Source organism: Canis aureus, chromosome 16 (genome assembly GCF_053574225.1).
Source record: "Canis aureus isolate CA01 chromosome 16, VMU_Caureus_v.1.0, whole genome shotgun sequence".
Classification (NCBI taxonomy): Eukaryota; Metazoa; Chordata; class Mammalia; order Carnivora; family Canidae; genus Canis; species Canis aureus.
In genome coordinates this window covers 50,551,600-50,564,711 of record NC_135626.1, presented here as the reverse complement: position 1 = coordinate 50,564,711, position 13,112 = coordinate 50,551,600, and the positions used below count along the sequence as shown (strand labels likewise).

Genomic DNA, 13,112 nt, shown 5'->3' with positions numbered 1-13,112 from the left:
AGGGGCCAGAGAAGGAAAGGTGGGATTGCAGGACGTGGATGGTCATCATCAAGTAGGACAGAGAGGCCAAGGGTGAGGAGTGGTGGCTGCCCAAAGGGAGAGGATGTATGATTGTGGGTGGATTGTGGAGTAGGGTTGAAAGTGAGGGCAGTTTATGGTCAGCTAGGGTGAGCAATTTATATTTGACCTGAAGAAATCACCACAGAGAGTCAGCATATCTTCTAGAGTTATCTGGAACATTTCTTTCTCTCTTTCTCTTTCATTTTGAGCCATCACTTCATTTGCAGTATTGAGGGAGCACTCGTGGCTGCATTATTTGATATTGTAGTTCATTCATCTGGGGCTCTGCCCTGAGTCTCCGCCCCTCACTGGTGGCCTGAGGGAGTTGCCCCCTGACTGTGGTGGAAGCCACTTCTGCTTCCCTCCAGGAGCCTTCGGCAGTCTCATTCCTGTGTTTCCCTCCCCACAGATAGACTTCACTGCTGACCAGATCGAAGGTGAGTACTGACAACCCCACCTTCCCTAGCATGCCTGCTGTTGTACTTTCCAGGAGGAGGAGGACTGAGAGGAGTGGTTGCTATCTCCAGGTTAATAGTAATCACCGTTCTCATCATTACTAACTTGTATTTGCCAAAGGTTTTCTGTTTGCTTCTTTTCATCTAACCTATGTTATCACATAAGCGCTTTATGTGGATTAACTCAATTCTCACCACACCCCCAGGAGGTAGGGACTATTACCACCCCCACTGACTGATAAAACTGAGGCACAGGTTCAGTAGTTTGCCCAATCTCATGCAGGCAGTTGTTAGTAGAGCAGAACTCTAACTCAGGAAGTCCGATTGCAGACGTGAATTCTCAACTATCCTGCCAGACTGCCTGAGACATAATAGATGCACAACAAAAATGTCTTTTTCTTCCCTCTACCCACAAAATCTACTATTCAAGATATCTAGAACACTCATTTCTGTTCCTGTTATTGGAAAGCCCTCTTTAGGTCACTGGCATCCTCTCCTCTCATCCTATAGCTCACTGAGATGCTCACCTGCTAATGGCGGCAGGGCCAGTGGTGACTTGGGGGTGCCTAGTCCACCTGTGATCCCCATCACCAACCCTTCTCCATCTTGGATGGAGACAGTTTGTTTTCTCAATGTTCTAGGAAGTGCTATTAAGTGGGCTTCAAGACAAGCCTCCAATCTCCAACTCCCCAACCTGATTGTTACCCTCCTCCTGTGGGAGTCTGCTGTTTTGAGGATGGAATGTTTCATCATGTGGAATCTGCTTCATAGCTGGGGCTTATTGCCACTGCAACTTATCCCTCTGTTTTCCTCACTAAATGCTTCTAGGACACGAAGTCATTGGAGTTAGAAGGGACCTTGAAAGGTCATCTGATCCACCCCCTTGATTTTAAGCACATACTATATTTTAAAAAGTAAACTAATAGCTGCACGTGGTAAAACAAAAACAAAAATTCATATACTACTTAAAGGTAAATAATGAAAAATAAAAATATTTTCCTCTTGCTTTCCTGTCATGTTGATTCCTGTCCCAAAGGTAACTACTGTTAATAAGCCTCTGTGTCCTTCAAGAAAAATTTATAGTGACTTACCGATATGTATGTATAAAATTTACACAAATTGAGTTGTGTGATATATACTATCCTGCATCTTTTATTTAATACATATTTGGTTTTACTAATGTATATTATTTAATAATAAACCTATTATACCTTGGTATCTTTTTATAGTTAACAATTCTGCTTCATTTTTTTCAAGAATTACATAGAGTCTCATACACAGATGTACCTTTTAATTGAATCAGGCTAATTGGGATGGAGCTTTAGATTGTTGCCGGTGGGGAGTTATCAGCATGCTTCCCCCAGGGGAACTTCCTAGGAGTGGGTCAAAGGATACATACAGGGGATCCCTGGGTGGCTCAGTGGTTTAGTGCTTGCCTTTGGCCCAGGGTGTGATCCTGGAGACCTGGGATCGAGTCCCGCATCAGGCTCCCTGCATGGAGCCTGCTTCTCTCTCTCTCTCTCCCTCTCTGTGTCTCATGAATAAATAAGTAAAATCTTAAAAAAAAAAAAAAAAGATACATACATTTTAAACTATAAGAGTTCTTGTGAAATTGCCTTCCCATAAAGTGATGCCAATTTACCCACAAATAGGACATTAGAACTAGCAGATGTATTTTGAAACTAGTAAATTGAATCTGACTCTGCTTTTGCAATACCCCATGGACATTCACTTTTAGTCAATAGTTTGGTGTGCTACAAAATACTTAAAATTAATTTAAATGCATCTTAGTTAAATATATACTTGTGCATAGATATAAGCATGGGGGTACCCATGAGGATTTGAGAGAATCAACTAACAATAAAAAATTTTCATTTCCCAAATGAGAGTCACCGTCAAAGCTAACTGGAACAGCTGGTTGCCTCTTTGGTCCAGGAAGATTTTCAGGGCTATGGTCTAACTCCTTTCAGTCTGTCATCCCTCCGACCTTGAAGACATTGTCCCTTATTTTGGATCGGAATTGTTTCTGTTTGAATTTTACTCCTGCTATCTCTTTATTTGCTCTTTGATGAAGCTGAAGATGGCTTTCTTGTATTATGCTAAAAAGAGTATTTGGACTCAGGAGATATTCATTCATTCATTCATGAGAGAGAGAGGCAGAGACACAGGCAGAGGGAGAAGCAGGCTCCCTATGGGGTAGCCCAACATGGGATTCAATCCCAGGATCCTGGGATCATGACCTGAGCCAAAGGCAGACGTTCAACCACTGAGCCACCGAGGCAACTCTGGAATTAGGAGATTTTAGTGTTGGCCCTAATTCTGCCACTATTAGCCATGAGACTTTGGGCAAGGTCACTTTTTTGAACCTTAATTTTCTTATCTGAAAAGTAAGAATATTTGGTTCTTTTCAACTCAGAAAGTCTGTGACTCTATTCGGCATCCTTCAGATATCCTCCGTTCATTTGAAGATAGTTATCAAATCCTGTCTTTATATTCTCCTGGCGGTATGGCCCCATTTTATTATAATGCTTTTTTTTTTCTTGTAGAAAACTAACTTCTAACTCTTGGTCCCTTTCCAGATTTCCATATTCTTTTTCTTTTTTTTAAAGATTATTTATTTGAGAGAGGGCATTTGAGGTGGATGGCAAGAAGAAAAGGGAGAGAAGCAGACTCCCCAGTGAGCACAGAGCCACGAGGCAGGGCTTGATCTCATGACACTGAGATCATGACATAAATGGACAACAAGAATTGGATGCTCAACCAACTGAGCCATCCAGGCGCCCAGATTTCCATATTCTTATAGGAAGGGATTACCACCTTTACTCATTGCTCTAGCAAGCACCCAACTCCTACAGACTATCAAGAAAAGGTTTCTTCTGGGCCCATGAACATCACCTCATCACCTCTCATACACCCCAAGATCATACTGGCTTTGTCTTCTATGTAGTAGCAACCCTAAACTTCAGTGTTTTGGCTTATGTGTATATATACCAGGGTTTGCAGCGGGCTGGGGTGTTAACAGATACAGCAGGTCCTTTCCTTCTCCTCCTTCTTCCTCACTATTTTCTTGGAGTCCTGAATAGTTGGTCAGAAGTCACATGTGCATTGGCCTACAAATGAAGACAATAATACCCATAGCATAGAGTTTTTGAAAGATTAATTAGCTCAGAACTTGGTCCATTGTCAGTGATCAGATCATAAGTCATTGTTCTTTTACTCCCCCACCCTGTCGTGTTCCACCTCCTTATTTTTTTACATTTATTTATTTTTTGTTCCACCTCCTTATTAAGTATCATTATATTCTTTTTTCGTGAGGACTTTTATTAAATCTGACCTCAGTCTTCTGAATGAACTGGGAGATCAAAAACTCTGAGTTCAGGTTCAACTAACATATTTATTGAGTACTGAATTTGTGCCAGAAGCCGTGCTAATCGCTTTAAAAGTTAAAAAAAAAAAATTTAGATCCTTCTAACAAAACGGTGAGGTAGGTGTTATTTCCTTTTGACAGAGGAGGAAACTAAGGTCAGTGAGGTTAAGTGACCTGGCCAGAATCACATAGTTAAGTGGTAAAATTAAGATTAAACCATTAAGAAAAGACTAGCAGCATTGTTTGAGCATTTACTATATGCAGGACATTTTGTTAAGATTTGTAACCTACGTTATTGTATATAACATGAGTGTAATTTAAGAATGCTCTGAGGTAGGTGCCATTTATAAAGGAGAAGAGGTTTATAGAGGTTAAATATTTATTTGCCCAACGTCACGCAGCTAATAAGCAATGGCAATGGAATTTGAACTTCATTATTCAGTAATTGAAAGACATGTGGTTTTGTATCTTTTAAATTCTTACAAAGTCTAATAAAGACTTGCAAATAAATGTCTTGGGTGGGGGGACTGCTTTGATATGTGGAATGGTTTATAAATAATCCGTGGGTAGCCTCTAAGGAATAAACGTTTCTAGAGTATTTGATGAGGATTAAAAGGAGCTTTTTTCCTAAGTGGTTCATACATATTGTTAATCTGCCCAGTAAACCATTTCTTTGCCATTCCCAGTCCAAATTATCCACAGTAATGAACTGGTTGTATCCAAATTAATGAGGAATTGAGGTTCTTTGCAAAGGGCCAGGAGTGCCTTAATTTGGTCTTGCTCCTTGGACAGCACCCTGATACCTTCGGGAGTCTAGTCCCTAGAGCTCTGGGCTGGCTCCAGAGCCAGGGAATACAGTAATAACCACCCTTTGTTGTTTCCCTTACCATGTGCTAGACAGCAGGCTTGGCACACTTGATAATCCAGCCTTCTCCCCTCCGGTAACCCACTCAGGTGGACATTGCATCCCTGCTTAGAGCTAAAAAAAAAAAAAAAAAAGGAGGGTCCACGGAGTTGAATAGTTTGCTCAAGGCCACATGCAGGTCAGCGGTGAAGCTGGGGTGGTCTTCATCATGTCAGTTGGCCTGGCCTGGAACAGGCAGCCCTGTTAGCCAACTTTTGAACAGGTCTTATCACTTTGCAAAGTGCCCCCACATGCTACCATCTCCTTTGATTCTCACGGTAACTGGGAAGGGAGGCGAGGGTGAAGCCTTATTCCTTGGTTTGCACAAGGAAACTGAGTCCTAGCTGGTCTTATTCTAAGCTACTCAGCAGAGCCAAGTTGAGAACCCAGGAATCCTGACTTCTGAGCCAGCAGTAGTTTCACTTCCCTCCCAGTTTTGATAGTCAGGCACCACCCCTATAGCAGGGCAGGGTGGGGGGATTTGAGGGGGCAGCAGGGGAGATATTCAGATTACACGACAATAATTGGTAGAAGAGCTCCCAGGCCCAGCGCCGGAGCAGGTCATGGAGGCTCCAGAATGCTCTTTGGTTGTCAAAAGACGGCATGGGGGGCTTCCAGGGAGGGGCTGGCCTGGTGGCCAAGGGCAAATACCAAAACGTTTTATTGACCACATTGACCTGCTCTTCAGGCAGGGTGGAGGCTGATCAGCTCCCAGTCACTGTCTTTGCTTGGCCCAGGAGGCCGCAGTCAGGTCTTCTTTCTGCAGAGTTCAAAGAGGCTTTCTCATTGTTTGACCGGACACCGACTGGAGAGATGAAGATCACCTATGGGCAGTGTGGAGACGTACTGCGGGCACTGGGCCAGAACCCCACCAATGCCGAGGTGCTGCGTGTCCTGGGCAAGCCCAAGCCTGAAGGTCAGCATGGGCCTCGTGGCTCAGCCTCCTGGTGTCTGCCCTGAGGCCCCTGGGGCTCTTCCTCTTCCCCTGCTTTAGCCCTTCAAGACCAGACCCCATCCCCAGCTTACCCCTTCTCTCCTTGCTAGAATTATTTGGAAGTCTCTGACAGTTGGCTCTTGAAGAACGTGGCCAGGCCTTGCTCTTGTTTTCCCTGTGAGGTTGAAGCCCCAGTTGAGCAGGAGCGACATTCTGTTGCTTCAGTGTCTTCCTCTGACATCCTGGGTTGTAGGGATGTGAGGTGGGGATCTGCCCACACCCCCACGCCCAGTATCTCAGTTGACGTGTTAGCACACTGAAGTGCCCTGTGACCACTATGACTTGTATCATGAATACTTTGTTTCTAAGGATGGTTAGAGCACTGAAGATCACAAATTATTTGTTCAAGTTTAAAGCAGACTCAAGATGAGCTCTGTAATGTTGCCTCTTTCATTCATCTGCATTTGGCAGGTTTTGGTAAGTTTCAAAAGTGGTGCAAGGGAACGTGTCCCATTTGTGAATGTCATCTGTCACATGTGGTAGTACATTAACAGCTGCTCTAACACACATGTCCTTCTGAGAGAGGTAGGCAGGGATAGGCAGACAGGGCAGGAGCCCCCTGGCCAGGGGAGGCCATCTCTTGAGGCTTCCTGGGCCCCCATATTGATCTCCTGCCCTTTCCTTGATTCTGGCCCCTTCTCCAGTATGGGGTGAAGGACGTGGGCAGGAGAGGGCCCGAGGACCAGCAGGCCTTCTTAGAGGTAAAGGATGTCTGAGCACTTCCATTTTTTGGAGATTCTTGTGTTGTTATATAAGAAAGAATTTCCAACATTTGTGGTTTTTAAAAATTAAACCTTTTTAACATACTATAATATGGGAAAAGTGGGCTTGTCACAAAAGAATTGCAAATTTATAACAATTATTGATTCATTGTTGCTCCAAGCAATGTGGTCTAGTCCGGAGACCCAGAAGAGGAATTATGCCAAATTCTTTTTGTAGTCCTATCAGTTTACCTCTGTGACATGTGTGTTACATGGTGCATGTGGGGCCCGATTCTGTGATCCTTTGGGCCCCTCCAGGCCTGCTGCTGCCACCCCAGCTCCCCCACGTCACCCACCACCTGGAGCTTAGGGGTCCAGGTGGAGTCCTGATGGTTTTTCCCCTCTGCCCTGGTCCTGGTCTGGCAGAGCTGGGGTGAGGCCTCTTGCTGACCCCCTGTTCCCCTTGAGCTTCTGCTCATATCACATTCTTTTTCCTTCCTACCTAAAGAGATGAATGCCAAGATGCTGGACTTTGAGACGTTCCTGCCAATCTTGCAGCACATCTCCCGCAACAAGGAACAGGGCACCTATGAGGACTTTGTGGAGGGGCTGCGTGTGTTTGACAAGGAGAGTAATGGGACAGTTATGGGTGCTGAGCTTCGCCATGTCCTTGCCACCCTGGGTATGCAGGCTGGTGGTGCCCAGGGGGGAGGAATGGAGAGATGGGAAGTGCCCGGGTGGCATACATAGGGGGTAGATGGGAGTCTCTGCATCCTGAGGATCACATCCTGATCCAGGCTATGTCTCTCCAGGCTCTGCAGGAACAACCTTCCCTAACTGGGTTTGCTCAGTTGGGCTTGGAAGGAGATGAGAGCAGGTTGGCAGAGCAAGGCTAAGGCCTGAGATGTGGGACCCAGAGCTTCCATCTTTGTCATTGCCTCAATCACTGGGGCCCTGGTTTGCTTGCCTAGTGCTGGCTGTAGGGTGGAGGGAGAGGCCTTGGGGAGTAGGAAAGATCTAAGACCCTTGGCTCCCTCTTTAAAACTTGGATATCCACTTCTCAGATTCGGGGAGCCTTGGGCCCTGAGACTCAAGGGGGTGTTTGGGTTGGGCCTGTCTCTCCTTTGCCATCTATAATTCAGAGCCTACTGTTCCCACCCCAGGAGAGAAGATGACTGAGGCCGAAGTGGAGCAGCTGTTGGCCGGGCAAGAGGATGCCAATGGCTGTATCAATTACGAAGGTATCGGGTCATGCCTCACTTCCTGGGACACCCAGGGATGGTGGGAACAGTTTGGGCTGGGCGGGTCTGCAGAACAGAACAGAAATATCCAGGGGCTAGAGGCTGTGTGCACCAGATGGGCGGTGGTGAGCTCCCGATGGATGTTCTTTTCCATCCCTGGAGTGGACAGGATAGTGTAATAGAAGGAGCATGGGTTTTGGAGATAGCTCTGTGATAGACTGGCTGTGTGATCTGAATCGAGTCACTGACCTTCTCTGAGCCTCAGTTTTCTCATCTGAGCAATGGGGCAATGCTGGCACCTTTCTCAAGGTTGAGGGGATTAGCAGAGACAACGTAGCTCCTTTTGTCTATGTCTGAGGGTCAGCTGAGAAGACACAGAGCAGAGGTTAGGAGAGTCCTCCAGCTTTTCCTTATCAACTCCAAATAAGAGAGAGAATCATAGTCTGGAGAAAGGGTGGTGGGAAGGTTGGAAGTCAGGCAACATGAGGGAGGGGAAGAGGTCTCAGGGGCCGAGAGGAGCCAAGTGCAATGACTGATTTGTCTCCCTTCCCAGCCTTTGTCAAACACATCATGTCTGGGTGAAGCAGACTCGTCCAGGGTGAGTGCAGCCTCTCCCTCCTCCCTTCTGGGGTCTGCCAGGGGCTCCCAAACCCCACCACCTGCCCTAGAGCTTTTCTGTCCCAACCTGACCCTGTTAGGGGGCTATCAGAGGAGGTCGTGGTGGGAGAGCAGCCTGGCCTGCCCACCATTCTCTGCACCCTCTGTGCTCCTGCCTCCTGGCCTCAATCCCTTCCAGCCCAGCCTGGCGCTCGCCGGCTCTTTGCACCCTGCCTTGACCTTCTCAGTTCCCCCTGACAGCCTCTCCAGTAGGTCTCTCAGCCTGGGGCCTCCTGTTCAGGCCCCTGCCTGTGCGAAAGCCAGGTCCTGGGTAGAAGAATGGCCTGTGTCCTTGACTCTTCCCATTTACTCCCTTCCCTGAGCTTAAGGCCATCCTGATTAGGGTGTGTGGTTTGTGATAAGGGGCTGGGATCCATCTAGCACTTTCTTTCAGGTGCCTGGCCCTTGGCCTCAGCCTTTCTGGGGCAAGTGAAGCAAGAAGCCCAGAATAACTGAGCTGGAGCTAAGGTTCTGGACTCATTGCATGCAGCCCTGAGGGCATCCCAGGCCCATAGCCCTCCCTGTAAATAAACAGTCCTGGCAAGGTTCTGGGCCAAATTCTGAGTCCAGCCTGTCTTTGAATTGTTTTTTAAATCTAATTAATTGAGGTGTGTGTGCATGCATGTGTGTGTGTGTGTATGTGTGTGTGTGTTTGAGATATGAGGCTTCACACATATTCCTTGGAGAAATGAGTAGTATCTGGGAGCTAGGTGACAAGGCTGAAGCCCAGGGATCCAGAAATATTAAGGTTGGATGAGCTGAAAGCTCAAGGGGGTGGGGTGGGTGGGGCTGCATGTTTAAGGAGCTGAAATCCAGAGTTTAGTTTCCTTCCAAGGCTCACTCACCACCTGATCTCACCTCCAGGTGGTGAACAGGAAGAGGGGTGTAGGAGCCCTGGGGCTGCCAAGGATGCCTCAAATGATCCTTCATTTTTATAAAAACTATAGCAAAATACATATAAAATGTCCATCTTAACAATTTTTAGTGTACAGTCTATAGCATTGAGTACATTCACATTGTTGTAAAAGCCAACCTCCAGAACCTTTCATCTTACAAAACTAAATTCTATATCCATTAGATACTAACTCCCCACTACCTCTCCCCTCAGCCCCTGGCAACCATCATTCTCCTTCTGTCTTTATGAATCCGACTCCTGTAGGTATCTCATAAAAGTGGAACCATGTAATATTTGGCTTTTTGCATCTGGCTTATTTCACTTAGCATAACGTCCTCCAGGTTCACCCATGTTGTAGCCTGTGTCAAAATTTCCTTGTTTTCTTAATGATGGATAGTATTCCGCTGTCTGTATGTACTACATTTTGTTTATGGTCCTTGTTGCTTGCTGTGAGCCCTTCAGGTGCCTCTTTCCCTGGATATAAAACCCTTGGTTTCTGATTCACCTGCTCAAACCCTGGGCTCCATACTCAGGACTCCAAATCAGCGCCTTAGAAAGTGTCAGGGTCAGGGAGCACAGACCTCGGATGGCAGGGGAGCAGGGAGAGGCAAGCGGGGAAAGGAGAGAGATGAGAAAACCAGGATTGGGAAGAAGGCGATAGAAATGTGGTGAGTTAAAGACACCCATGAGTAGAAACACTTACATCAGAGTTCAGGGGCCCAGTCACCACTATATTGGGATCCCGAGATCCCTGAGAGCTCTCCAGGGTGGATTAGATTCTCCTTCTCATAGCTTCCCTGTTGCCCCATTGGGGCAACCAGCCGCAGAATTTTGTGGAACATCTATAAATCCAGCCATTGTTGAGGCTCCGTAGGAAGCTTGTTGCAGGAAGCTGAGAACCACCAACCTAAATTCACCCTTCTCAGAATTTAGTCTGGCTGCGAAGATGAGACCAAGGTCCATGGGTAGCCTTTCTTCTTTGAAGAGAGCTCCAACTTTGTGAGTAAGCTGGTTGAATCATAAAACCAGAGATCTTTATGTAGTTATGAAAGGGGTCATTGACTCTAGTGGTTTTCAAATTGTTTTAGCTCCAAAGACTTTTGCTCAACCTAAATTCTATGGGGGAAGCCAATATGCAAAGCTGAAGGGAACAGAGCTCTGGCTGAGGCGGTGGGCTGGATTCCAGCTTCTTGAGAGTCTCTAACTTGTGCTTCTTGGAGCACAACCAGAAGACCACTGCTGGAGCCAGACCTAATTGTAAAAATAAAGAGACGGATTCTTAGAAGTGAAGTGACCTATCCAAGGTCACAGCTAATGGAACCCCAGAATCCCATCTTTTCCCCATGGTCAACATACCAATGTGCCTTTGAAATTTTTTCCAAGTTAGGCTCTTGGGAGTCTGACTGCTCTTTTTTGACCTTACTTATTTCCCCTTTTCAAAATCATCCTTTCCAACTTTAAATCCAATATTCTTCTTCAGTGTCGAGGCCTCATCAAGCTTCCCTCTTCCCCACCTTTCTTCACAAAGTGTTTGCTGTCCGCTCTACACATTTGTGAGGAATTGGGGTTAAGGCCTCCAACAATCAAAACACTGCAAGTGTGGGACACCTGAGTGGCTCAGTGGTTGAGCATCTGTCTTTGGCTCAGGGTGTGATCTTGGGGTCCTGGGATCAAGTCCCTACCAGGCTCTCCACAGGGAGGCTGTTTCTCCCTCAGCCTATGTCTCTGCCTCTCTCTGTGTCTCTCATGAATAAATAAGTAAAATCTCTAAAAACAAAAAACAAAAAAAACCCCAAAGAACCAAAAAACTGCAAGTGTTTTCCCTACCAAAGCAGCTTACGGTCCAGTTAAGCAAGGATGTAAGCCTCCAAGGACTAACCAGAGAATGATTGCCAAGTAGCCTCACAGCAGCAGCACCGCTTTATCTTTGTAACTCACAAAGTATGAGCTCCCAGGGACCTGCAAGAAGAGGAACTAGGAGATGAGGTGTGACAAGGAAGATTTTCCCTGGGAGATGGGCTTTAAGTGAGACGTCACAGGGAAAGATCCCCCAAGGCTGGTGCTCAGGCCAAAGGAAAGGACTGTCATGCACGGAGATGACCACCTCATTCAATAGACCCTTACCCAGTGCCTGCTGTGTGTGAGGCCCTGGCTTGGCCCTTGGGGACAGCCACGGTCCCTGTCCTCATGAAGCTTACAATCTAGTGGGCAGATAGGCATTACATAGTTGTAATCACGTGATAGATAACAGCCAACCTTTTCTGAAACCAGTATCAGTTATGGTCCTATGTGGCTGTGACTTATGAAGACCGAAAACAGTGGCTCAAAAGAAACACAAGTGCATTTTTCTCCTCCTATTGAAGTTCAGAGGTTGGCAGTGTCATTCTGCACAAAGTGCTCAGGACCCCAGGCTCCTTTTATCTGGTGGCATTGTGGTGTATGACCTCTTTTCATGGTCTAAGATGGTGGCGCAGGCTCAGCCACCACTTCTATTGAAGGAATGGTTCTGGAAGCGTCTCCTACTTGGTAAGCCTCCTCAGGAAGCAGCAGGACCTCTGTGGTATTGGGCTTGTTCATCTGAAGACAGAAGAAAAAGAAACTCTGATCCTCTTAACTTCTTCAGCCTCTTCAACCTCCCTCCTGCCTGGCCCCTCAGTCAGGCCCAGTACTTGCCCCTCCTGGGAAGAAGTATGGGTAAAAGGTAACCTATTTCCGAGTTTTTCTTGGACTGGACTGACTTCCAATATTTCAAACCATGACTCAAGCCATGTGTCAGTCTGTTCTAGTTGATAGGACAAAATGTCATAGACTGGGTGACCTAAACAATTGACATTTATTTCTCACAGTTCTGGAGGCTGGAAGTCTGAGATTAGGGTGCCAGCATGATTGGGTTCTGATGAGAGCTCCCTTCCTATCTTCCTGCTGTGCCCTCACAGAGGAGAAAAAGTGGGGAGAGAAGGAGAGGGAGAGAGAGGCTGATCCCATTACGAGGGCTCCACAAACATGACTTTTCCAAAACATAATTGTCAAGGGCCCCTCCTCCAAATGCCTTTACATATTAGGGGTGGGAGGCTGGGGCTTCAACATATGAATCTGGGGGTGGGAGTGGGGGGACACAATTCAGTCTCTTAGCAGACTGTATAATTTATAGGAATAGGGTTGAGCCCACTGAGGACCCTTCCACCACCCTGAGGGGTAGCTGATTGTGGACCTGAGAGGGTGGCACCTCAGTAGGTCAAATGAGGGTTGAGAGGAAGGGGTGCCCCAGATCCTGAGCAAATGAAAGAGGATTCCAATCTGAAGCTGGCAATGGTACCGTCCTGATGGGGTGATGGCAAGTGAAGGACATGGGACAGCTGTCTTGCAGAAGGAAGATGCCTGAATATGCCCACCAGCCAGGCTTCCTATCTCCCAGAGATTGGAACAGCAAATACAGATCCTGGTGCAGCTTCCATACCACCCCAAGACCTGTGGCCAGCTGCTACAGAGGAAGCTTCCTGCTCCAGGTCAGAGAGGATGAGGAGCCTCACTGAAAACTTCCACCATTAGGATGCCTGGGTGACTCAATGGTTGAGCGGCTGCCTTCAGCTGAAGGCATGGTCCTGGGGTCCTGGGATCAAGTCTCTATGTCCCTGCCTCTCTCTCTCTCTGTGACTCTCATGATTACATAAATAAAACATCTTTAAAAAGAAAAAAGTTCCCACCATCAGAGAAGATGAACCAAGGCCAGGAACAGGGAGGAGATTTGGGGAAGTTCCTGCTTGCACTCTCCCGGCTCTGCCCCTTCCCTGCCTCCCATCTAATGGTCAGTGCGTGTGTCCTGGCTCCTGATTACCTG

General features: G+C 46.8%; 1 protein-coding gene and 1 long non-coding RNA gene across 4 annotated transcripts in view; one reads left to right on the top strand and one right to left on the bottom strand.

Moving 5' to 3' along the window:
- Positions 1-8,943, top strand: part of MYL4 (myosin light chain 4) — a 27,318-nt gene extending 18,375 nt beyond the window's left edge. For both annotated transcript variants that reach the window (XM_077853992.1, XM_077853991.1), the window contains exons 3-8: positions 470-497; positions 5,553-5,702; positions 6,990-7,163; positions 7,645-7,722; positions 8,276-8,320; positions 8,774-8,943. In XM_077853992.1, the coding sequence (XP_077710118.1) occupies positions 470-497; positions 5,553-5,702; positions 6,990-7,163; positions 7,645-7,722; positions 8,276-8,304 (459 nt within the window). In that variant the 3' untranslated portion in view covers positions 8,305-8,320; positions 8,774-8,943. The remainder of the gene's footprint in view (positions 1-469; positions 498-5,552; positions 5,703-6,989; positions 7,164-7,644; positions 7,723-8,275; positions 8,321-8,773) is intronic.
- On the bottom strand, positions 7,413-13,112 carry LOC144286888 (uncharacterized). Of its 2 annotated transcripts, none has more exons than XR_013354846.1 (4): positions 12,979-13,112; positions 11,531-11,851; positions 9,978-10,525; positions 7,413-8,086 (listed from the first exon to the last, which is right to left on the bottom strand). It is a non-coding gene; the product is annotated as an uncharacterized LOC144286888 (long non-coding RNA). The 2 variants fall into 2 exon arrangements; XR_013354847.1 differs by having other exon boundaries at positions 7,416-8,086; positions 9,978-10,282.